Below are 23,102 nucleotides of genomic sequence, written 5' to 3'. Positions count from 1 at the left end.
CCCAAGTCATGTCGCGTCGAAGTGAGACAGGGTTGGAAGAGCAGGCAGCCGTATTTTACCATTCGTCCATAGTCATAGTCATAGTCATGGATTCATACTGTAATGTATGTATGCATATATACTTCCATAGACTACATACCAAGATCATGCACGCAATTGATAGATACTTGCCAAGATTAATCAAATCATATATGACGACAGTACGCTACGAATACATGTATGAGTGAGTCCGCATTCCATAATATGAATGTATAGATAATTTACAACAAAAAGCCATCCGTTTGCATTGTAGCTCGAGAAGAGATAGACCTCTTCATGGATTCAATCGTATCACTCTAGAGAAAGCCACGTTCAGATGATTCCTAGGGACTAGGTCAAGCCCGTTTCCCTCTAACTACCAAGAAACCCCTTTCAGAATCACCTCGGTCCACCATCCATCCTTGACTCTCCAATTCTCGAGTCACCGCAGGGCCCAACACACCCTTCCCATTCGCACTATGTCTTCCTACCCCCGTCACAATATTGAATTTCCCTACACCCTCTTTGTTTTTACCCACTTGCGACCTCAATTCTTTCTCCGTTATCCACCATTGACCGATCAATTCATTCACGATCGTCTTGGCTTGGTCAATCGTGAGGTGATGAAGATCTATCGTTCTATCTCTATCCCTAACGCTCGGACCTGCACTGGGGGCATTTCCAGAATAAGCTGATCCACTTCGACCTCTTGCGGCTCGGTCATTCTCGTTCTTATACGAATTCAAATGAGAGGAAACTACGATCCTTGTCGCTTTCAATTCCCATTCCTTTGCTCGATTGGCAGCTTCTTGCGCCTGCTGAGCATAATGTCCCGCTATCGCACCTTTAACTGCTCTTCCCCCGCCTGCGATTCCCGTAGTATGCGGTCGGAAGCTCCTTCCAGCTGCACGAATGGCACTTTCCCGACGGGCTCGCTCGAGTTGCGCATTCGCCATACATTGTTCCACAGTCAATTTCTTCTCCACTACTCCTACGCCCATAACTGTTTTCCCGGGTGTGGAAGAAGATGATGAGATTGGTCGAGCATGACTGACCGTCCTCCAATTCTGGGGATGGAATTGTTTATTCTTCTCAGGGTTGAACTTGGTTGCAGACGGTATAGGAGACTGGATACCGAAATGATCTAATGCTGTGGGATGCGTGACTGAGGTCAGGGAAGGTTTGCTACCTGGAACTTGACGGATCTTGGCTTCCCTTATAGCCCCTCCCGTGAGGTGAGGTTCATCTTCCACAATCAAATGCTTGTTCTTCTTCTCTGGTCGACTCAACTTTCCTGGTAATTTAGCGACCGCAGTTCCTGTTGGGGCTTCATCGACTGATCTCGTCGAGATGGTTGAAATTGTTGACCCGGCCGAAGTTGACCGGGCCATGTCGATAGCTCCTTGTGGCAGATGAAGGGAGATTGTTTGTGGTTTCGCAGGATGTGTGATGGAATTGGTGTTGATCGTATAATCCGGTTCTGCCTTCTCGAATAGATCGTAATCATCGTCTCCTGGCCATTCGGCAATTTCACCCAGCAGGTCCATGAGATCCATCACTATCGAGATATCCTCTCCCGAAGCATGCACACAAATTTCCAGATCCCTTTCCAGGTCTCGTCTAGATTTATTGTCTATCTCTTCTAATAAGGAGATCCCATAGATATCTTCCAGAATCTTTCGAGCGTCGCCATCTTGCGTTGTGGTTTTCGGCAACTTGGCCAAAGAGGCAAGTACTGCAGAGTAAGCGGAATGATATTCTGGTGAATGCATGAACGTGAGGAAGTATGTTTGCGGTTGTGCAGGTATCAAGTCGGACAAATACGATGCTAGGGAAGTAAGCGTGTGCCAGGGATTGTTTGTTGGCCCGGATCTACTGATCCGAGCGGGCGAATTGGAACGACTGGCACTGGCGGATGCCGGCCGTGACATTGGCCGCGGTGATCTAGGTGCGGGAGACGGTTTGCGTTGTAGCGTGTCGACTAAAGCTATGGTCACTTGATCCTTCTTCTTCTTTTTCTTGGTCGGTATCGAGGCAGGACTGACGGCAGAAGGGACTACGACGTTGTTGAATTGGGGTGCCGCAGGGATAATGGGCGAAGACTCGATGGAGGGTGGTTTGGACGATGCTCTTGAAGATGCTTTCGACTTCGCTTTTGGCTTTTTGGATATTTTCGGTTGCCATTGTTTGAATCCCTCTTCTGGTTCGGAAAATACCTTGACTTCGTCTTCCGGCCATTGGCCTTTTTCCTCAACACTTTTGATCAGTTCCAGGGAAAGCAGGTGATCTATGGCATCTTGCAGAGTCGCGTATGAGTGCAAGGCCAGAACGAGGTCTTCTTCAGGACTGAACATAGCTGGGGATCAACAAAGTCGGCCTGGGTAGAGAAAGGAGGATCATAACCCCCAACTTACGTTGCAGGGAATAGCGACCTGAGCAACTCCGCTTCATCCCCGTACTCCTCATTCTCCTCCGACTTGTCCGTGTCACTTCCTCTGCTAGATGTAGGGAGGCTGGTAAAAGCAGTACCACTTCCGCTAGCATTACTCGTATTTAGCCCATCTAGTCGCTGAGACAGCTCGTCCACCCCGCTCAGACTCGTACTTTCCGTCCAACTCTCGGCAGGCTCTGAGGCTTCTTCAGGTTGATCGGGGTCTGGAACTAAGGTAGCTTCTAGTATACCTAGCTGGTCCCGTACAGCAGGTATACTGGACGACAGGCTCGAAGGAGGGTAATCGGACAGGATGGCCAAGATCAGCGGAGGATCGATTAACGGGTAATCCGCCTGAAGGAAGACGGATGATATCGTCAGCTCATCCCGAGGACAGAAGCTCGAATACGGAAGGGTATTTACAGCTAAAATAGCTGCTAGTGAGCCGGGATCTATAGGTTCTTCCACCATTTTGCGGAATTTTCTGCTCGTTATCAAGATGATGCGGTGAATCAAAGATGTCGAAAGATGTCAGATGAAAGGAGAGGAAGGGAAGGAAGGCAGGAACGGTGCTTGATGGTTTTATATACGGGACATGATGCTTAGATTGTACCTTCCAATGACTCGAAGCGCGTTATTCTTGTTTTCGAGTTATGCGGTGTTTGTGTGAATAAGGTTGACGTGAGTATGTATGGTATGTACGCTGTGGACGCTGATTGCTGATGATTTATTCAACTTTTCTGAATCTTGTCGATCGAAATCATTGCGATTAGGAGGTCCGAGCGTCATCAGGAACTGCATAGTAGTAAATCGCCATGAATAACGCGGAGTTGTCACGTGATCCCAGACCGCTCGGGCAAGATTTAAGGCCAGTGCAAGATGAAAGGTACCGAAAAGTTGAAATTTGTTGACAGATTGTTCGTATTCTTCACCTCAGACCACTGAATCTCTGACCCAATCGACTCTATCTTGAACCATCGCTGACTGATCTTCAAGAGCCATCAAGAACAATTGACCTAACAAATCCTTGGACCGATACGCATCCGCCGATAGCAGCAAATATGCCTCGAGTGGGCAAACCCTCCAAACCGAGACATGATCCCCTTCATGTACAGATCGACGCAGATGAGTCGTTGAGGAAGTTTGGCAGACCGAGTAAACCGAGTAAGAAGAAGGCTCAAGATGACGATGATTTTGATGATGAGCCTGTGAGTCTAACAAAGCTAGATGCAGGCCTTCACATTCTCGACTTGCAACATTGAATCTCTTACATCGCATGTGCCTCCCAATGGGGCGCTCTTGCTTGTCATTCCCACCGTATATATATGGTCGCATGCCGTTAGCAGGGATACAATAGACAGCCACTAACCTCAACCTTGCTCCGCACTCTTAGAAAGCGGAGGACGCTAGGATGTCCCGAAAGATCTTGGATCTGGCTCGAGAACAACAGGAAGAAGTTTCTCGCGAACTGGGCGAAGATGACGATGCCTGGGAAGATGAGGATGAGGAAGTCGCAGAACCGTGAGGACCTTCTTGCACCCCATCTTAATCACAGATAGCTGACCCTGAGGAGTTCCTCCAGGTCGAGGAGACCGAGAGAAATTGCTCAAATACCGAGTGACGACGAGGACGAAGAAGATTTCGATGAAGGCGATGTATCAGGAGAGGAATATGCCGAACTGGTGAGTACTATCATTAACATCGTCACTTCCCCTGCAGAGACACTGATTTAGACACTTCACACATCAGGAGATAGACCCGGCAGACCACGCTACCTTGGACGCCCTAAACGGAGGAAACAGCGCTGGACGATCGGACGAGCCTGGAGAACCACCAAAAACGCTGGCAGATTTGATTTTCAGCAAGATGGAAGGTGGAGCTGTATCAAAGGGTCTGGAGGATGAGGGTGAGTCACCACACTTGTACTAATCATAGCATCAAAGGGCAGCCGGCTGAGTGATTTTGGGCGATAGACGAAGGACCGCCAGATCCGAAGAAAGGCTTAAATCCCAAAGTTATTGAAGTGTACACCAAGTGAGCCGCATTTCATTCTTCGCACTGATGCAGGCAAGGAATATTTAGCTTATCCACTCGGACAGGGTCGGCTTCTTGCTATCTCGATATAAATCGGGACCTTTACCTAAAGCTCTCAAAATATTGCCATCCCTACCTCATTGGGCTCAATTATTAGCATTGACCAAACCTACGGAATGGACCCCTCACGCCACTTTCGCATGTACGAAAATCTTCGTCTCCAACTTGAAGCCTACCGAGGTCCGAGTATTCTTAGAGGGGGTATTGTTGGATAAATGTCGAGAAGATATGCGTTTGAACGGCGGGAAATTAAATGTTCACCTATACGAGGCGTTGAAGAAAGGATTATATAAGCCTGCCGCATTCTTCAAGGGTATCCTATTCCCGTTATGCGAGGTGAGTCTTACAAACACAAGCAAGAGGAGCCCTATTCAGCCAACGGGGCCATATCGATGCCCTATGATGCCCGTCGCTTACATGTCCTGCTGTCACCGCCAATAGACCGGATGTTCACTCAAAGAAGCAGCTATCGTAGCTTCAGTCTTATCCAAAGTCTCCGTACCGGTCTTGCACTCTGCTGCAGCTCTATTGCGATTAGCGTCAATGGATTATTCAGGTGAGCGGCTTGAGCTTCGACACATTATGACCCTCGCGAAGTGCGGTTGTCGCGATTGATGCTGATGCTGGTGTTATATGCTCGGTGATGGAATAGGACCAAATTCCCTCTTCATACGTATCTTACTGGACAAGAAGTACGCTCTACCCTACAAAGTGGTTGACGCCCTAGTATTCCACTTTATCCGATTAGCGAATTCGCAAAGGAGTCGAACAGGCGAAGACAAGTTGCCTGTATTATGGCATCAGAGTATGCTTGTATTTGTGCAGAGGTGCGTCCACGTCCACCCTTACTCTCTTTCACCCTCTCAACATCAATATCCTTGGCATTACTGGTGGAAGACTGGACTGGACAGCTGACCACTCCACTCGCCCAAACGGATCGTGTCGTGTAGGTACGGATCAGATTTGACGCCGGACCAGAAAGATGCGTTATTAGATGTCATCCGCGCCAGACCTCATCCTACGATCAGCCAAGAGATCCGAAGAGAGATCTTGAATTCTGTCGAGAGGGGTGCACCTAGGCCAGAGGATGGTGAGGATATCATGATGCGTTAGCGAAAAAAAAGTCGCGCTTCCATCCGTTTTGATATCTCCTGTTACTGAAACTCAACCCACTTGATACCGCGATGCGTCTGATCCTTCTCCTTCTACTATCCGGGTGCACCAAATTGCTCATGAGTTGATATGTATGTTTTACATGTGCATCTATGGACTATGGACTTGTCAGTCCCAGGCGTCTAACTCCACGCTTCACAATATTGTGCTCGAGTCATATAAGTGTGCAGTACAGTCAAATAGCTAGGCTATCGATACTAGTGTGCACCCCATGGCCAACCTTGAGTCTGTCCTCCGCAAGTTCAAAATATGGATATTCTCCACAATCGGCCTGGTAGACGGAATGAACCAAACGACCTCGCATCGCTGTACATTGCATGATCAGCAACCACGATACAACATTAGATACAGATAGCGGCAATCTACAGTATCAGGTACATACAACTCGATTATATAATCCTGTATTGTGTGTTGTGTATTATGTATTGTGCTGTATGATGATATCTATCCATCTTCTTTCTAGATCTACATTTGTCCAATATCCACATTCTTCATCATACTGTACTTCTATGTATCCGAATCCGGCTTACTGGTCACTCATCACTGATCACCTAACAGGACCTCGGTAGCTTCTCTGACAATCCGTAATATAGTCTCCTTGTTACACGGTTTCGTATACCATTTATCCATTTTACACTCTACCAGACCCTTTCGTTTCTCCTCTTCACTTCCCAGGGCAGTCACAGCTATGATCTGTGATCTGGATTTATTCCTGTTGTCTCTCTCGTTCTCGTTCTCGTTCTCGATGGAACGCATCTCGACGCAGGTCTGATACCCGTCTTTCCTTGGCATATTGATATCTAACAGAACTACCATCGGTATCGGTTGAACGTCAGCGGGTGCGGATGCGGGTGCGGAAGCGCATGAGGTCATCTTTCGAAAGATTTCGACAGCAACGTCACCATCTTCAGCTTCGTGAACCTCGATCTCAGTGTTGAACGAGGGCAATTTGCCAGAAAGAATTTTCACCAAGATGGTCCGATTGATCTTGTTGTCTTCGACTACCAATACTTTGATCTTGTCTTTGTCCTTGACTTTGACTTTTGGTTCAGCCTTCGCATTGGACACAGACTTGGAATTGATTTGGCTTTCGGGGTCAAGGCTCCCATTTTCAATCTCTTTCGCATCTTCGGTGGAGACAGCATCTGGGAGCTCAGAATCGCACTCTCCTTCTCTAGTCCTTATCGGAGTCTTCTGTTGTTTTGGTTTAACAGATGGATCCATTCCTAAGGAAAGGTCTGCTACCATGTCTTCTATGTCCGCCCTGGAGTCAAGGGGACCGATGGCATAATCCACCTTGCGAGCTGGGTTTTGAGGACCCACAGTATTCTTGTTCCGGCCGAGATATGAGTCAGTACCACCGATGTTCTTGTCCCTTAGCTTTGCATCTCTACTTTGTCGGGACATGTCTCCCTGTTGTAGTTTTCCCTTGTCTCCATTTTCTTCGAAAGGTTCACCGATATCCCGTCCGTCAGGAGACATCAGATGCGGTGTATTGATCGGACCCGTTTGCTGGTCCTTTAGGGTTTCCATCTCGGCACCCTTACCTTTTCTTGGAGGAGGACGGACGGTGGTGTGGTCACCATTTTCATCATCAGCGTCCGCTAGCTCTTGTAAACGGACTGAATGATTCGGGAACAGGGTTTCTCTAAGTATCGAAGGTTTCGTCGGTCTTTTGAATCGTCTGACTTCGTATCCTCGTTGCTTTTCTAGTTCTAACACCTGTGGGGACGCTTGATGATCATCGGCAATCAGGAAAACTATATCGTGCGTGTTCAAGGTCTTCCCAGAGATCTCCCTCTCAAAAACCTCTGCATCCTCTTCGACTTTGCCACAGGCGATAACGAGTTGAGCTTGCTGTATATCGGTCACGATCTCACATCCGAGTTTCGCGTATTGTCTTCGTAGGGCTTTACCGACGCTATCTATCCTGGGACCCGCCCATCCAATCAAGCAGACTTTACGATCCACATCAATCGAATTCTTTTCCACCGTCAACTGACGTATACTCTCCGCAGACTCGCGCCTTGGGCCCGCGTCCGGATCGCTGCCAGGTACTTCGGGGAAAGGTATAGATCGAAGCGGTAAGGGGACATCAATCTGTACCGTTGTGCCTTCCCCTGGAGCGGACGTGATCTCCATACAGCCGCCCAACAGGTCGATGATGCGGTATGCAAGGTGGACAGATAGGCCTGATCAGATGCCAGGACATCGTCAGCTTCATCATCTTGACTTGGGAGTAGATGAGTAGTGATGAATTGCAATGAAATTTACCACTACCAGTCACATAGCGATCTTCTTTCGCCCACGGTTGACCTAGCTTCTCATTGACAAATGCTTGACCCATACCTTTCCCGTCGTCCTTGATAGTGATACTGACTGCTTTGGTCAAGGCGATCTGCAATACGTCGTCGATCAGCACGTGATAGGCGTATAGGGCGTTCGGAACTTACATCTTCACATCCCTCGGGCGGCAACAGATCGATAACATCATCCACATAGATCTCTACACACCCGTCCGTCTCTATGAACTTGTACGCGTTGCTGAGCACTTTCGTCAAGGCCCTGGAAGATCGGCAAATATTTTGCACATTAGCTTCGCTGGGATCGACGCGCAATGAAACGAGTAAGTGGAAAACTTACCGCCTCAACGCACCACCCGCATCCTCCGATACCTGTTCACCGAGTAGAGGCGGTATAATTTCGAAAATGGTCTCGATCTGAGCATGCGGTGATCCATTGGCTTTTCGGAAACTCTGGTCCGCCTGAATCACATCTTCCACGATCTCCTCGAACATCACCTCAATCGAGGTCTGATCGCCAGTTGGAGCAGTAAACAGCGACCCTTCACCAAACGACGCAGAAGTCTCCTTTCCCTTTAGATCCAAGAATGACAGGATATTGTCCACTATCCCGTGAAGCGTTTTCCCACTGGTATCAATTGCATCTAAGAAAGGCACCAAATCTCTTATTTGTTCTGCCGACGCGAATTCTTGCTGAGACGTAGGAAGGGAAGAAGCGGTAGGCTCGGCCAAATCAGACATCGACGATCTTAACAGTTGAGTAATTCCTAATATCTGATGAAGAGGCGTACGCAATTCACTGTGTAGCAGTAGATCAGTGCGCCGCCCAACGAAGGGACCTGCAAAACTTACTGAGCCTGCAAATTCGAGTAATTTATCTGACTCTGCTCTAATGCCCTGATCTTCTTCATAGCCAAAGCAGCCATGAGGCATCCTCCCAAGATCCAAACGAAAGGCAAAGCCACCAAACTCGAGTCGACGAGGGACGAAGGCGGCCTGTCCCAGGTGGCAAACATGACAAATTTGATCTTGCCATCGTAGCCCAAAAACGTCGTTCCAAGGGCCGTTTGCGCTTGGCAAGGCATCAAATCCATGATCTTCGCCGACAAAGCATCTTGGGTCTCTTCTCTGTCCCACCAGAATTGCCGTCTCGCCAAGTACGTCTTCAAGAACCGACTCAGTGTATCCTCTACATTGGCTGAATTGAATCGGAATTGGCCCGTATCCTCGTTGTCGCTTTGGTCTTCGGAGGAAAAAGCCGAGCCTAGTATTTCAGCTTGGGTGAACCGCTTGCCTACATAGCTTATGACAGGTTCGACATTCTCAGGCCACGGATCACCTTGAAGATAATCTTTGATGATCTTTTCCTTGGTCTTGATCCGATCTGTGCCCGTTTTACCATCGAGCGAGCTATTGCGAGTTGCGCTACCTTTTCTGATGAAGAGCTGATAGTCCTCCATATTTAGTACGACCACAGCGTCGGCCTTCAATAAGACCTTTAATGTATTGGCAGCGTCGTCGAATATGTGTCGATCAGAGTGCAGGGCTTGCCGTCGAGCATCGGAATCGCCTCTCGGCCCAAACTTCTTGACCGCATTAGACGTTGTGCAAGATCGCGTATCCTGCCATTCCTTCGACATTGAAGGTAGGGGCAGGGCAGGACGTGGTGACGGAAGGGATGCTGCTGAGACTGATGTTGATGTTGACAGTCTGGAGGAGCGTCGGTGTTCTCTCGATTGACTCTCGCTGGGATCAGGTATAAAGGATCTACGAAGAAAGGATATCGAAGCTCCGTACATGGCGCTCGACCGCTTGGCCATATATTCGGATTGCTATCAAGGACCAACAATAAGCGATCTTGGAAACGTTCAGAACGGTGAAACCCTGGTAAAAATAGGACAGGTATACTTACTAGTGTTGCCAGCTGGTAGACTAACATATTGGCTAATTTTAGTAATATAGCTCTTTCCCTGTAGGTGAAGGAGTACCTCGGGTTCTCGTCGTATATATTCAATGTACCGAAATCGATGATGGATCCATCTTTTCCATGGTATCGTAAGGGGGCAGCAGCGAAGAACTACAGAATACAATCAATATGAGCATCAATAACAACCGGCCCGTTGAGATTCGTCGTGGAGAAGACGCTTCGACCGAAACACGGATACCGTCGTTGTCACTCACTCTCGAAGCTTTGTTTTTGAATAAAGGGTTGTTTCGAGTCCGCCAATCCTTTGTGACATCCGCTATAACCCAGCACTCTCCGTCGTGTATGTCGATCACATGACTACATGCTGTTTGTGGAGTTGGGCGTGATACTGGGTTCCGGTCCACCTGATTGAGATGGAGATCAACAAAACAGCGTCAGCGATCGCAGTTACAGGATCAGCCCCGAGGTATATATCGATTTAACACGACTTACATTTCCGAAGTAAGCGTATTCCACTTCGTCATGAATTACAGATACCAAGGCTTTTTTGACGTCAAAGATCTATTTACGAGGTGGACTGCTCAGCCGGGGATCTGTATGATGGCACGCGAAAGGGCTAGAGCCTGCATTTTTACTCACCAACTCCGCCATTTCGGCATATTTGGATAAGACCGACTTTCTCCCATCTTCTTCTTCGCCCACCAATCCCAGCCTCCTTATCGCTCTTCTCCTCTTCAGTCTCGTCAATTTGTTGGGTACCGGACCGGGCAGCCAGCCGTTCTCCTTGTAGAAGTCCTCCATCCTTTTGCGCTCTCTTTTCGCGGATCTAAAATCATCACTATCGAAATCCTCATCCGACCTCTTCTGCGGGACGGTTCGGGCTGTATCGAACGCCAGCGGTATAGGTTCTATTGCTGACATATTATGTTTGACGGCCAATGATTGCTCCCCATCGTTCCGGTGCTGGCGATTGTGCCAATGCTCATCCGATGACTCGTAGAATGACGGATTGTAATTATCGTACTGCTGGATTGATGGCGGTACCTCGGTCGCCGTCTCAATGGGTCTGAATGGCCCAGGTATATTTTCGGGCTTGGTGAAGGGGACTCCGCCAACTCCGGCGTCCATGGAGTCGTCTGAATCTCCGTGATGTATCAAGGGGGGCTTGGAGCTTTGTTCATTCGTCTGTGGTTGATGAGCCGAATCACCTTGAGTGGGAGGCGGTTGACTTGCAGACCAATGATGATTCGCACTTCTATGTATGTCCGGAGAAGCACGGGTCCCCGAAAACGATGCCCTTTGGCGATTTTCACGATCTCTGGCATAGCTGATAGTCAGAGTCATAAGAATCAGAGACATCATCTACTGCGCCCAATATACCGAGAATATCCATTCTGCAGCTCGACTCACCATCGCAATGCCTGTTCCCATTCTGAGACCGTGGTTGGGGCAGTTTCGCTGAAGGGGATCTTTTCGCTCGCACTCATCTCGCAGAATGGATCTCTGCACTGAGAACCTTGAACAGAGTACTCTGTTCGAGGTCTCTAAGTGGGTTACTTGTCGACCCTTCCAGAACACGATAAGGCATAGACAGTTGAGAACAGAGCTTCCATGACGAATGCAGATTTCTGGTTGTTCATCATAAGTTTCGCTTGTTCTTGATCGCCTTTTTCTTTGACGTAATTCCTGTCACTCGTACCCTTAAATTGGGATCACTGGGACAAAATCCTTCGATCGCCCGCGCGTGGCCGAGTGTGCCGGAGACTAACCCTGGACAAGCCGGTAGGGATATGAGGGGACCCAGGCATCCCACTGGCATCCCACTGGCATACGCCCCAAGCTCTGACATATAACTCGAACACGATAGATATGAGCATGACCGCGTCAAATGAACATATATAAGTTGTAGCTGCTTTCTTCGACGGGATTTGCATATAAATATAAAAATCATAGATATATCACATACAACCAACGTCCGAACTACCCGAAGTCGATGGAAAAAAGATGTTCAAAGGGAAGATGTCCATCATCAACCGGTGCAATGTGGAGGGAGAACGATGAGCCTGAGATAAGGAGAAGCAGGGTCGTTCCAATCTACCGGATATTCGGGTTGAAGAGGTAAATTGAGACGAGAAAATCGAAAGTTAGAGAAGCAAACACCCAGTCGCAGTTCAGCGTCGATCAATCGATTACTTCTTGTTTTTCTATCGTAAGTATCAAAGAAGTCAGTCCACTTTCAGGCGTTTCTATCTCATACCTGACAGTACTAACGGGGTTCTCGGAGCTGCAAAGGAAATTTCACAGGTCAGTCAAAATGCCTAAATTGATACTGAGATGATGCTAGACACGTACGAGGTCTTCCATGATTCGGCAACCTTCTTGAAGTTCTCCTGCGGATCGGTAAATGATTTGATCAGCATTACTTTCTCACTCGCGAGGAGGCACGATGGAGCTCACTTTATGGTTATTGGTTTTACCAGCTTTCTCGTTATCGGCCTTGAGCTTGGCAAGTTGGACTTTCATGTACTCGTTGCTGCGGGAATGATCAGATCAGTCTCCTCAGTCTATTCTAGCTATTTGTATATGAAATGAAGATAGTCTCGGCGCGTTTTATAAGAGCGTGAGTCGAATGGTCGATTTGAGGGAGAGAAGTGGGGGTATGGAGGAGTCCAGTCAACTCACTAGGCGGAAGGCTTCTTAGCAGCCTTTTTGCTGTCGGCGGAAGCTGTGATATGGTAATGCATTTCCAAAGCGATTGCAGTTGACGAGAAGAGGAAGGATCAAGATTAGTCAGCTTGCACTCTATGTAACATGGACGTGTTCGGGGACGGGAAGCGTAGTCGAGGAAGAAAGATGGTTGGTTCGACAGCAGTGTTGGCGCTGACGTTCGCGGACAGGCAAAGATGCATATCGTCTGCATAAGCATCAGTGAAATGAAGCTTATCTCACCTTTAGCTGCGGTTAGAAGACAGACCTCAGCTCAAAGTGGACTTTGTAAGTGTAGATTCGGGGAGTTGAGGGTTGTTTTCCTCGACTCTCGTGATCACCGTACGCACGAAGAGGGCGTCGAAAGGGGGTAAACAACCTCCACCAGCAATGGTGTAGCAGGAATGCATATACTCACGAGCCATGTTGAATTAAGATAACTTGTTGAAGTCGTTGAGAAAAAGTAGGTTTGTTAGTGGTGATTTGGATGTTTGTTTGGTGGATTATGGGGAAGAAGTGAAAAAGAAAGAAAAGAGGGGGGGGAATAGTATGATGACTTTGACTTCGAGCTCGTATATCAGTTAACCAGGGCAAGGAAGGAATGTTGATGTACGGTGAGTATAGGTAAAGAAAGATGAGACGCGTCTGTCGACCTGTCTGCGCATGATCATTTCACTTTATTAATGATGAATTACCACATCGAGTAAATCCTCAATAGGAGAAATGTCATTTAATCGTATAAACATTAAGTGTATCACGTGATTATTGTGATTTCTCATGATACCGCTCCCACTTCGGCTTCATGTTAAACCATGGATAACGAGATATGGCAAGCGGAACAGAAGGAGACTTAAGGTGTACGATGCGGGGCGAGAGGAAAATGTAGCTTGGGATGCTGCAAACCATTCGCGGTACCAAGGGGTATTGTGCATCAATACCTTATTCATCTTGATCTCGTGATGAAACATACTCATACAAGTGCAATTTATTGTACATTCTGGTTTACGAGCTGTGTTTGCTCATTGCGAGGCCCAACATCCTGAAGCTCATAATCGCAAGCAGATTTCTATGTTGTCGCCTCGTGCACATGTTCATATTCATGCGGCGCGATCCCTCCTCCCCCTTAAACACTTTGCCCTCCTGCCATTCTCCGCCGCGGCATATATGAGCATCGTGCATGTTACTTCTGTTCAGTTAGGATCGCGGGTTAGAAGTTCCTCCTTGTACCGCCGAATCCACCTTGTCCAAAACCAGATGCATTGCTCTTCTGCGTTGACGATGTTGAGCCCAGGGAATCTCCCCAGACGATCTCGTCTTTTTGTCCGGCGGCCTAAACATTTAACGTCGGATTTGATAGTTAGTCTAATGTGGGTCAAGTGGGGTTCATGATGCAGGATAGGCTTGTCGCATTTCAACCTATACTTCGTCCTCATTGATCAATCCTCAATGACAGGGTAGGTGGAACAAGAAGACAAGGACTCACGTCTAGCCTTTCTTTCATCGTTTGACTACCTTCTCTCTGGCGTATGATCTTATCCATCTCTCTTTTCAATTCAGGCGATAATTTCTGCATTTCGTTTTCAGATTTAACCTCTCTATGATCGTTACCGCGGGGGCATAGATTCCTTGTACTCACATTGTAGAACTCTTCTTCCGTCGGTACGGTAGCTAAACCACAAAACTTTGGATCAGCGGTTTCCTCCCAGAAAGCATTGAGATCTCTGACTACCCGATTGGGCAGACTATACCGATAGAGGTACTCACCTCGCATCATCAGAACGCCTCCCCCGATTACTATGGTGGTGTCGAAGAGGTATAAGCGATCGTCAACACTTGCATTTTACGCAGGAATAGTGTGGTCGCCATCATGATCAGACCGGTGGCTCGTTGAGAATCGATACTTACTCGAAGTCGATATCAATGCCCATCTACGGAAACCAAGGGATCAGTCGACGCAGTCAGCCTAAATGTGTTGGTCAGACGATCGGAAATGGGGTTTCAACATACCTTATCCAAGCTCCTGCTGACATTGTGGATCGATGTGTTTCCCTAGTAACTTGCTTTTACTATGTGCTTGGGATGATACTGGTAGGATGTATGATTTGTGTCGATCAATCCTTATCAACTTGTATATGGCTACATTAGCCAAGCTCAGCGGATAGTCACCGATTTCAACATTTCTGATCGAGTGTGACTCTTTCATGGCTTCGGAGATGCAGCGAATACCGAGTCGGCAATTGCAGCGCCAACAGACCAAGAGAAATTACCTGATTAGGCAAGTCCATTGATAGGTTTACTAGATCCATCTTGAGTGTTCCATTGAATTCATGAATTCCCACGTTATCCTCGTTAGTGCGTCATTTCTTCACTCTGATTCACTTGGCTCACTAGAGCAGTCGCTTCTCACTTGCACGCTACGCTCAAACGCTCAGACTGATTCCAACAGACCTTGTTCCTCTTGTTACTATATCCTCACTGAGCAGCATCCCAAGAAAGAGTCAAATAGATCATCCATACACCATATACATCTCCATCACGCTATAAGCAGTCCAAGCAAAGTTCGCTAAACACCTACTTCTCGGACGTCAAAATCACCCGACTCGACTCAAGCTCAACCCGACACACCTCATAATTGCACCGCTTTCTCCTCTTATCTTCCCCAATCCCGAATCTCCGAACAATCATACCACAATACAATACCATACCACAAGACCACTGAATATACGTGGATCCGTAACACTATCACATCACAGCCAAAACAAGACCTTTAGCTCGTGCCGCATCCTAAACCTACCAAACACCTTTGGCCTCACTTAATCAACCTTGTCACTCAACTCGCTTAGTCCCTTGATATCCTTTGACAACCTGAATTTATCAGCTGATATAGTCGACATCCTTCAACCTTAATCAACGTTAATCAGATTAACCATCCAATTGCAGGCTTCATTTGACTGACACACCCAATCGCATCCATCGCTTTCCGTGTTTCCTAGTCGTAAGACAATCGTCTCAATCTATCTCACCAGAACAGACAACACACCATGCCTCCTCAACCACCTGCCCCTCCTGTCTTCTACTCCTTCCCCACTACGGACGTACTAGTCGGTAAGTCCTGCTTTTGAACATAACAACTTCACACCACTTCGCCGAGCATGTAGGCTGACGTGCTTGATGATGCTCAACGCTAGACTCCCTTGCCAACTTTGTTGTCAAAGCGCAACGAGACGCCGTGGAGAAAAGAGGGAAATTCACCATTGCCTTGTCGAGAGGATCTTTAGCTGCCAATCTGAAGGGTTTGGTAGGTCAGGAGAATGTCCAGTGGGATAAATGGTAAGTATCCTCAAATCACACTCATAAAGCACTCAACGCATCACGACCTGTTAACTTGCTCTGCCTGTCTGTTCGTCATTCGTGCACATTCATCGACTGATTTTGTAATTCTCACGTAGGGAGGTATTCTTTTGTGACGAAGCTGCGGTACCGCTAGATTCCGAAGACTCGAATTATCATTCCAATGTCCTCTCATTCCTTTCCGACGTCCCTATCCCACCTAATCAGATCCATACCGTTGATGTCAGCCAACTGCAAGATCTGGAAGAATTAGCCGACGAATACGAGAAACAATTGATAGGCCATTTCGCACGATCAAACGCTGCTCGATATCCCACTTTCGACTTGATGCTCTTAGGTATAGGTCCTGATGGTGAAACAGCTTCCTTGTTCCCCGGCCATGAGTTGTTGACGGAGAAGGACGCATGGGTGGCTTACCTGGACGATGCACCTAGAGGTCCGAAGCGTAGAATCACCATGACGTGAGTGGAAGTCCATTCTGCTTCCTTCTCAACGCTTTTATCGTTTGATAATCTCTCGACAGAGACGCTCTGTAAACTGCTTTTGACTCAATCGAGATTGTGCTGATCGCCTATTCTGAACCTTTTAGCCTTCCTGTTCTCACTCATTGTTATCGAGCTGTCTTCGTGGTATCAGGCAGCGAGAAAGCGGAAATGTTGCATGCTGTACTGGACGAACCTGAAAAGGGGCTACCAAGCTCAAAAGTCAGACCTGCGTGAGTCGAAAATCCGAAAATGACTATTTTCAGCCCTCCAACAAACCGTTATGCTAAATCGGTTGTTGTACAATTTGGTAGGTCTCCCGGCTTGGTATTCTTCTTCGCAGACAATGCCGCCTCTGGCCTCACAAAATACCCACCAACGGCCTTCAGGTGGATCGATAATGAGAAGGAAGCGGAGGAGGCTGTTGCTGCCGCCAAGAGAAAAGCAGCTAGGCGAGCCGAAGAGGGTGAAGAGTGACATGCCTCTCCTCCTTCGAGAGATGAGAGAGACGACGAAAATATGCTTTTGTCTCTCAGGGTGAGGCGAAGAAGATATTAAATTGCATATGAAGGAGGTGGCGACAGTGGCTCGTGCCCGCGAGAAGCGCACTTAGCGGTGTGATCATTGTACGTACATACATAGCTTCTACGTCCATGGGAGACACACACTTTGCGTACATCATTCATACAAATACTCGATCAGAACCGGGATATAAATTCATGCAATCAAAATTTCATTAAAATTCATTGTCAAATACCACTTATTGGATACTGGATCCTACTCGGGGTGCGACTCGGATGGTCAAGCAGAGTCGGGACAGGTTGACGTCGGTTGTGCTGGTGATATGCCTGAGATGTGCATAGCGATTTGTGATTTGTGATTTGTGATTTGTGATTTGTGATTTGTGATTTGTGATTTGTGATTTGTGATTTGTGATTTGTGATTCGTGATTTGTGATTTGTGGTAGGCTTGTGCCTGAACGTCATAGTGACAAATTACTGATCTTCGGACATTTTGTTTTCTTCGGGAAGGAATTTGAATCGCCTGCGGGCCAAGTTCAAAAATAGACAAACAACCATATTCTGGAGGATTCATTGATTGTTGCTGGCGAAGATGTTTAAATCATGTCTTCGTGATGCTATACCATCCGTCACCGTAATTGCCTTGTCATTGTACAGCTCATTTGTTCAGCACGCAGGCAGTAGGGGATCTGGCCTAGTCGTCCGCATTCTAGCTGTAGGACCGCAGACCGACCCTAAAGAGTAGAATTAGCCGCAGTTGCTGACTGCGCAGAAGGCAGATCCAGCATCAGACTCAGGTATCAACAGCAACAGCAAGATAACATATACAGCTGTGTGCGCTTTCCAATCATCCCTGCGCCTCAGATCGACGTCTAATTCAATATCGCTTGTGCATATGTGAAATGTCTACTGGCCAACAACAGCTCGAGAGAGAATATTGGTCAGAATGAACATATAGCACGTAGGGATGTAAGAGGGAGAGCTTGTCTATATTAAGTGAGCCTTGATCCTCTTCTGCTTCCCGTCCAGTACAGGTCAGTCAAGTCGGTCGCTGACGTGTACATAGATTATCTACACTCTTGTATTCAGATCTGTCTCAGTCGCAAATCAAGATGTCTTATCTGTCTATACGATACTCCAAGCCCCTTATCCTCCTCTTCGTTCTGGCCATCGTCTTTATGCTCTTACCGACCTTCTTCGCTCCAAAACCCAGATCGTTTCTCTTCGACGATGTATGCAGTATCGAAGACTTGACATCATGTACAGGCGAGGAGGATCTCTCGTCGGTGGACAGTAGGCTTGATGGAATACAAGTGGATATGGGAAACATAATTCGGAACATCCGCCAATCTATCGAAAGTTCAGCTAGATCGTTTGATGAGAATTATTATTCAACTGAACTTGGTTTCAATATCCAGTATCAACCTTTGAGCAAATATCGGCAACATCTCCAAGATGTATGGGAACAACACTTCGCTTCATCTTCATCTTCACCCTCGTCATCGATCTCATCTAATGCTGCGATAACATCAGAAAAGGTTTTGTCCCATTTGTCTATCATACCCTCTTCTTCATCCAATGACCCTATACCGTCGAGTATATACACGACTTCACTAGAAGATCCGAATGATCTGCCGGAACAGTTCAAATCGTGGACATCGAATAACGCGGATTGGAATGTACGATTTGTGGACGACCAAGGGATCGATGCCTGGTTAGAAGATATCTTGCCGGCTAGTAAGGTGGTAGAAGCGATGAGGTGGTTGAAGGATGATGGAAGATGGGGTGTAGTAAGAAGTGATCTGTTTAGGTGGGTTTGTCCATCTCAGCGACTTCACTCATTTTACTTTTCACCCATCCTACTCCATTGAAACTCGGCAAAGAGTCGAATAGAGGAGTACTTAGATTCCTTGTGCTGGATCAGGTACCTGGTCTTACTCCTCGACGGAGGGGTATATACAGATACGGACACAGCGTGTATCCGACCTATATCACAATGGGGCGATAGTGCTGTGAAACACCATGCGGATAGTCCGTTGATCGAGGCTTTACCTCAATTACTATCGTTATCGAAATCGGCTGGTCGTACTGACCCGGAAATTGCGGGAGTTGAGGAAGACGATTCGCCATCATTGATTATCGCTTTGGAGAACGATTCGCCTGCTTCCGGATCAGATTGGGAAGCGGATACCTTCGTCAGGGGTCTGCAAGTCGTCCAATGGACTATGGCTGCGAAGAAAGGACATCCGATCTTGCTTGATGTGATTGCACATGCGCTGAACAAGGTCGATGAGTTGAGAATAGCTCGAAAGAGCGGACTAGTCATCGATGAGGAGCAAGATATTGTGAGTCGTCTCTTTGTTCATCTGGCTCGGATCGAACAAGATATGGTCATTGACGCGTCGAGGTCCACAGTTGGAATGGTCCGGTCCAGGCGCTTTGTGAGTATAGCCTTACTATTACTGTGAGACAGGTGTGCCAGACATACACTAATACCTGAATACGAATGGACTAAAGCACCGATGCGGTATTCCGATATCTCTTACTCCGACACGGTTTTCACCCGAAACAGGCTTCAGGATTAGACAGGCCATTGCGGGTGGGGGATGTCCTGTGAGTTCACGGAGATCAGTATTGCGGGTCAGGTGTCAGGAAAGTCAGCCGGTCGACCGGCTTCGCAGGATTAGAAAAGACAGCACGAACAAGATCGAGATCAAGGTCAATTAGCTAATTTAGGATGGATGTAGGATTATGCCGATTCACTCTTTCAGAGCAGACGCATCAGAAGGGTATCAGGGTGACAACAAAGTAGTATGGCACGGGTAAGTGCAAAGTCGGATAACAGCCGCATCTTCCCATCCCTTTGCTCTTTTTTGGGTGACCGCAGTCGAGCATTGCCCAGGCTGGGCTGAACTGCAAAATAGGTTCTTTGGCCGTTGGAAATCCGAACAAAATTGATCCGTCATCACCGTTTGTCAACTGGAATTACTTGCAACCTCTCCATGGGAGTAGCTATGTGACGACTCTGCGGGCCCACCCAGCCTGAATTATTGATAATGGCTTGACATCGGAGCGGATGTGGCAGAATTGGCCAGTCAAAAGACTACTTTTTTCCAACTCCTTCAGCGAACGATCAAAGCATCTTCAACAGCCATAAACCAATGCGGAATTACCAGAGCTATCCGTAGAAGTACGCTAATAGATGCTGATGGTGATTATGGTTAATTGATGGTGACTGAGTGATCGTGATGGGATCCGGTGATAGATGAAACGCTTAGCTTACAAGGGGGTCCAGTACAAAATCGATTGATTGATTGATGGTACCTTTTTCAGAATTGCGCCCCATTGTAACCCTCGATTTTCGGAATGACCTCGCGGGAGATGCGCAGAACCGACCTCGGTCACAATTAGCATAGTTGCAGCGAGTTCTAGCATACGCTGCTCAAGAGGGAGACGAGACATAGAATCTCTGACACGAAATTTATGCACGTAGTGGATTGATGTCACCCTCACCGGCTACCCATTGACCTCATCAACCAGATCGGAACTACCCTTTTCTCCTGCACTCACCCTCAAAGGCATGCGCAGGATTCCGGCGAGAATCGAGGTCGAGGGTCGAAGTTCAGGTAGCAAGCAGATCAAAGCTGAGGCAGACTAAAGAGATAGTAAAAACTCTAAGCCCCATCAGAGCCTTTCCGCATTTCGGGACCATGCACTTCAGCGGATATTCAGGCCTTCGCGCCTCGTCAAACGTGGAAGATTTCGCAGAGATAGGGTAAATAACGATCATAGCGATGCCATTAAGCATGACAACCCTGATATTTGGTTCCAAAGCTTAGTAACGGTTCCTCAACTAAAAAGACAGATCTGGTGGAGATCTGGTCGTGAAGTGAACTGTGTGTGCTCAGTATGAGCGGGCGTGGTCTTTCCATGAGAGTTTCTGCAGGTTTTCGCAAAGTTACTCTGGGAATCGGGAGGTGCAGTTGCTTGCAAGGAGTATATATACTGCAGATATCACGCTCATACTCATACCCATGCCTCATCTCATTTTATCTCGACCCAGTTCGGCGGCAAGTTTCTGCGGTGATTGCTTGTTATCTTGCTGTACTTAGCAGTTTGATATCCTATCGATCTCCAAAATCAACAGTCATACTATAGAGGATGTCGGTCGATATCTCGGGAATGCCCCCTGAGCAAGTCGAGGCTATCGCCAAGATGGCTTTTGGCGATAATTTGGGGTTGAAGTTGGTGAGTCAATGTTTAACATCTCTCCCTTCTGATACTCCTCGATGATGGACTGGACTGACCATTCGTCTAAAGGGCCCGGTACTCTTGGGACCCATCTTTGACAGTATCTTATGGGGGGTGATGTTGATCCAGTTCCAGAATTGGTGGTCGTATTGTAGACCGACCGAGAGGACCGTCATCAACTACTTGACCGTAAGTTATCGAGTATTTCGTTCTTTCCAAGCACAGTATCACGCTCAACACCCCGATTGTCTAAACGTGTATACAGTACTACATCATGATCGCTTCTTCCGCATGGACGTTCATGTGCATAGCGTATAATATGCATAACTTCGTCTTCAGTGAGTGCAAATATCAAATCATCCTGCCACATGCCAAACGGGTACTGTAGGATGGGGACTGACGATCGCCACGATACTCGTTGATTTTGGTACCTTCACCACCTTCTTGGAGATGCCTTATCCTACTGCTTTCCCAGCAGTCGGCTTCGCTATGGTAAGTCTTCCGCGTGACAGCTATCTGCAGTATGCATTCATCACGACTTGCAGCTGACCTGTTGTGCATATCCAGTCGTCTGCAGTCCAAGCTTTCTACGTAGAACGAACATTCCGACTGAACAATCGAAACATCCCCCTGGTCATCCTTCTCATAGGCTGTATGTAAGTACAAGTATCTCCGCTTCTCCTTCCCGCTCCTATGATTGTCTTGACCTCGATAGGCAGTGCCGGGCTGAGGTTTGCTGAGCTCAGACTGGGCGAATTGACTTCAGTATTGATCATTGTGATCAAGTGTAAAGGGGTGTCATCAGAATTGCAGGCCGGGGTAAGTCACTTATTCTGATTGCGAACCAGCTCTCACCTATCAACTAGGCTCCTGCTTCAGCTGACTTTGCTCACTAACAGGACCTGTTGATGGAAATTCGAGCTTGGCAATGCCTCACTCTTGGATCCGATGCAATCATTACTGTATCACTGGCTTGGGGTCTGTGGAGAGCGAAGACCGGGTGGTCTCATACGGATGCTTTGGTGAAAAAGCTCTTGCTGTGAGTGTACATCGAGTATTATGGATGTTACTAGTCTTTGTGCTGACTCTCAGTACCTGCTATGGCAACGTAGGATTACGCTTGAGACCCAACTGGCTCCTACCCTGGTGTAAGCTGAGCATCTTCACATCATCATCCACTCGTGCTGACAGCTGACTGTCTGTATTATCAACCACAGTATGCTTGGTTTTGTCATTGAAATGTCAATCTTCCCCGCTTCGACTATGGGTATCTTCTTCGAGTAAGCCGGCTGGTCCCTCGACTCCAGATTGTGCTTTAGTGCTGATGAGCAATTGCGCAGTATCATGATACCCAAGGCTTATACTGTTGGATACCTTGCCACGCTCAATACAAGGGGTTCATCTCCGAAGAGACCAATCTGCCAGTGCCAGCGGTGGCCGAGGTGATCAGACTGTAAGTCGGGTCATTCAGAGTCATCTGCTCTAGCCACTCTACGGCTTATCACGTCGACGTAAAGAGGCTGATAATATGCAACTTGTCATGCTGCAGAAATCGAATGCCTACCATCTGGGAAGTGGAAGACTGCAACAAGCGACTGTGCAGGTGGATACGGACACTTATGTCGAGGTGAGCTTTAGCTTTCAGCATGGGCGAGACCAACTGCATGACTATCACTGATTCTTTCTGCAGTCATACCAGATGAAAGCATCCAAGCCAGGTGTGAACCGAGATCAGATATACGAAGAAGAATCCATCGAACATCTGGATTACGCCAATAATCTCTCCAAACGGGATCTGAATCAGCCAAACCATAATTTCTAGATTGCTCCCGCGACCCACAGCCG

The 23,102-nt window shown here is 47.5% G+C and overlaps 8 protein-coding genes across 8 annotated transcripts; 4 read left to right on the top strand and 4 right to left on the bottom strand.

The window, feature by feature from the left end:
• Positions 1–374: 374 nt before the first annotated feature.
• Positions 375–2,920, bottom strand: I303_105266 (uncharacterized protein; the record flags this gene model as incomplete). Its single annotated transcript, XM_065969119.1, has 3 exons — positions 375–2,364; positions 2,433–2,803; positions 2,873–2,920. The coding sequence occupies 3 exons, from the start codon at positions 2,918–2,920 to the stop codon at positions 375–377; spliced, it is 2,409 nt and encodes an 802-aa protein (XP_065825191.1).
• Positions 2,921–3,510: 590 nt separating this feature from the next.
• On the top strand, positions 3,511–5,656 carry I303_105265 (uncharacterized protein; the record flags this gene model as incomplete). Its single annotated transcript, XM_018408580.1, has 9 exons — positions 3,511–3,657; positions 3,843–3,970; positions 4,032–4,131; positions 4,199–4,355; positions 4,423–4,483; positions 4,549–4,879; positions 4,985–5,099; positions 5,196–5,370; positions 5,494–5,656. The coding sequence occupies 9 exons, from the start codon at positions 3,511–3,513 to the stop codon at positions 5,654–5,656; spliced, it is 1,377 nt and encodes a 458-aa protein (XP_018262271.1).
• A 600-nt stretch (positions 5,657–6,256) lies between these two features.
• Positions 6,257–11,433, bottom strand: I303_105264 (uncharacterized protein; the record flags this gene model as incomplete). The annotated part of the gene is made up of 10 exons (XM_018408581.1): positions 6,257–7,908; positions 7,991–8,114; positions 8,170–8,281; positions 8,360–8,818; positions 8,872–9,851; positions 9,932–10,096; positions 10,201–10,350; positions 10,439–10,507; positions 10,586–11,273; positions 11,357–11,433. 10 exons carry the CDS (start codon positions 11,431–11,433, stop codon positions 6,257–6,259), a joined length of 4,476 nt encoding a protein of 1,491 aa, XP_018262272.1.
• A 694-nt stretch (positions 11,434–12,127) lies between these two features.
• Positions 12,128–12,690, bottom strand: I303_105263 (uncharacterized protein; the record flags this gene model as incomplete). The annotated part of the gene is made up of 4 exons (XM_018408582.1): positions 12,128–12,230; positions 12,299–12,336; positions 12,404–12,479; positions 12,629–12,690. 4 exons carry the CDS (start codon positions 12,688–12,690, stop codon positions 12,128–12,130), a joined length of 279 nt encoding a protein of 92 aa, XP_018262273.1.
• A 1,169-nt stretch (positions 12,691–13,859) lies between these two features.
• On the bottom strand, positions 13,860–14,682 carry I303_105262 (uncharacterized protein; the record flags this gene model as incomplete). Its single annotated transcript, XM_018408583.1, has 6 exons — positions 13,860–13,982; positions 14,136–14,219; positions 14,289–14,320; positions 14,417–14,446; positions 14,558–14,580; positions 14,660–14,682. 6 exons carry the CDS (start codon positions 14,680–14,682, stop codon positions 13,860–13,862), a joined length of 315 nt encoding a protein of 104 aa, XP_018262274.1.
• Positions 14,683–15,693: 1,011 nt separating this feature from the next.
• I303_105261 (6-phosphogluconolactonase) lies at positions 15,694–16,962 on the top strand (the record flags this gene model as incomplete). The annotated part of the gene is made up of 5 exons (XM_018408584.1): positions 15,694–15,757; positions 15,841–15,982; positions 16,102–16,464; positions 16,593–16,718; positions 16,800–16,962. The coding sequence occupies 5 exons, from the start codon at positions 15,694–15,696 to the stop codon at positions 16,960–16,962; spliced, it is 858 nt and encodes a 285-aa protein (XP_018262275.1).
• Positions 16,963–18,118: 1,156 nt separating this feature from the next.
• I303_105260 (uncharacterized protein) lies at positions 18,119–19,964 on the top strand (the record flags this gene model as incomplete). Its single annotated transcript, XM_065969118.1, has 6 exons — positions 18,119–18,816; positions 18,931–19,351; positions 19,422–19,447; positions 19,524–19,619; positions 19,754–19,828; positions 19,931–19,964. 6 exons carry the CDS (start codon positions 18,119–18,121, stop codon positions 19,962–19,964), a joined length of 1,350 nt encoding a protein of 449 aa, XP_065825190.1.
• A 1,203-nt stretch (positions 19,965–21,167) lies between these two features.
• Positions 21,168–23,079, top strand: I303_105259 (uncharacterized protein; the record flags this gene model as incomplete). The annotated part of the gene is made up of 13 exons (XM_065969117.1): positions 21,168–21,254; positions 21,327–21,446; positions 21,523–21,595; positions 21,646–21,749; positions 21,825–21,913; positions 22,004–22,076; positions 22,157–22,296; positions 22,370–22,405; positions 22,475–22,537; positions 22,598–22,653; positions 22,700–22,710; positions 22,807–22,884; positions 22,948–23,079. The coding sequence occupies 13 exons, from the start codon at positions 21,168–21,170 to the stop codon at positions 23,077–23,079; spliced, it is 1,062 nt and encodes a 353-aa protein (XP_065825189.1).
• Between the last annotated feature and the right edge of the window lie 23 nt (positions 23,080–23,102).

This window comes from Kwoniella dejecticola, chromosome 6, assembly GCF_000512565.2.
Source record: "Kwoniella dejecticola CBS 10117 chromosome 6, complete sequence".
NCBI lineage: Eukaryota > Fungi > Basidiomycota > Tremellomycetes > Tremellales > Cryptococcaceae > Kwoniella > Kwoniella dejecticola.
Note: the sequence above shows the minus strand (reverse complement) of the source record. Positions and strands in the feature narration are given on the sequence as shown.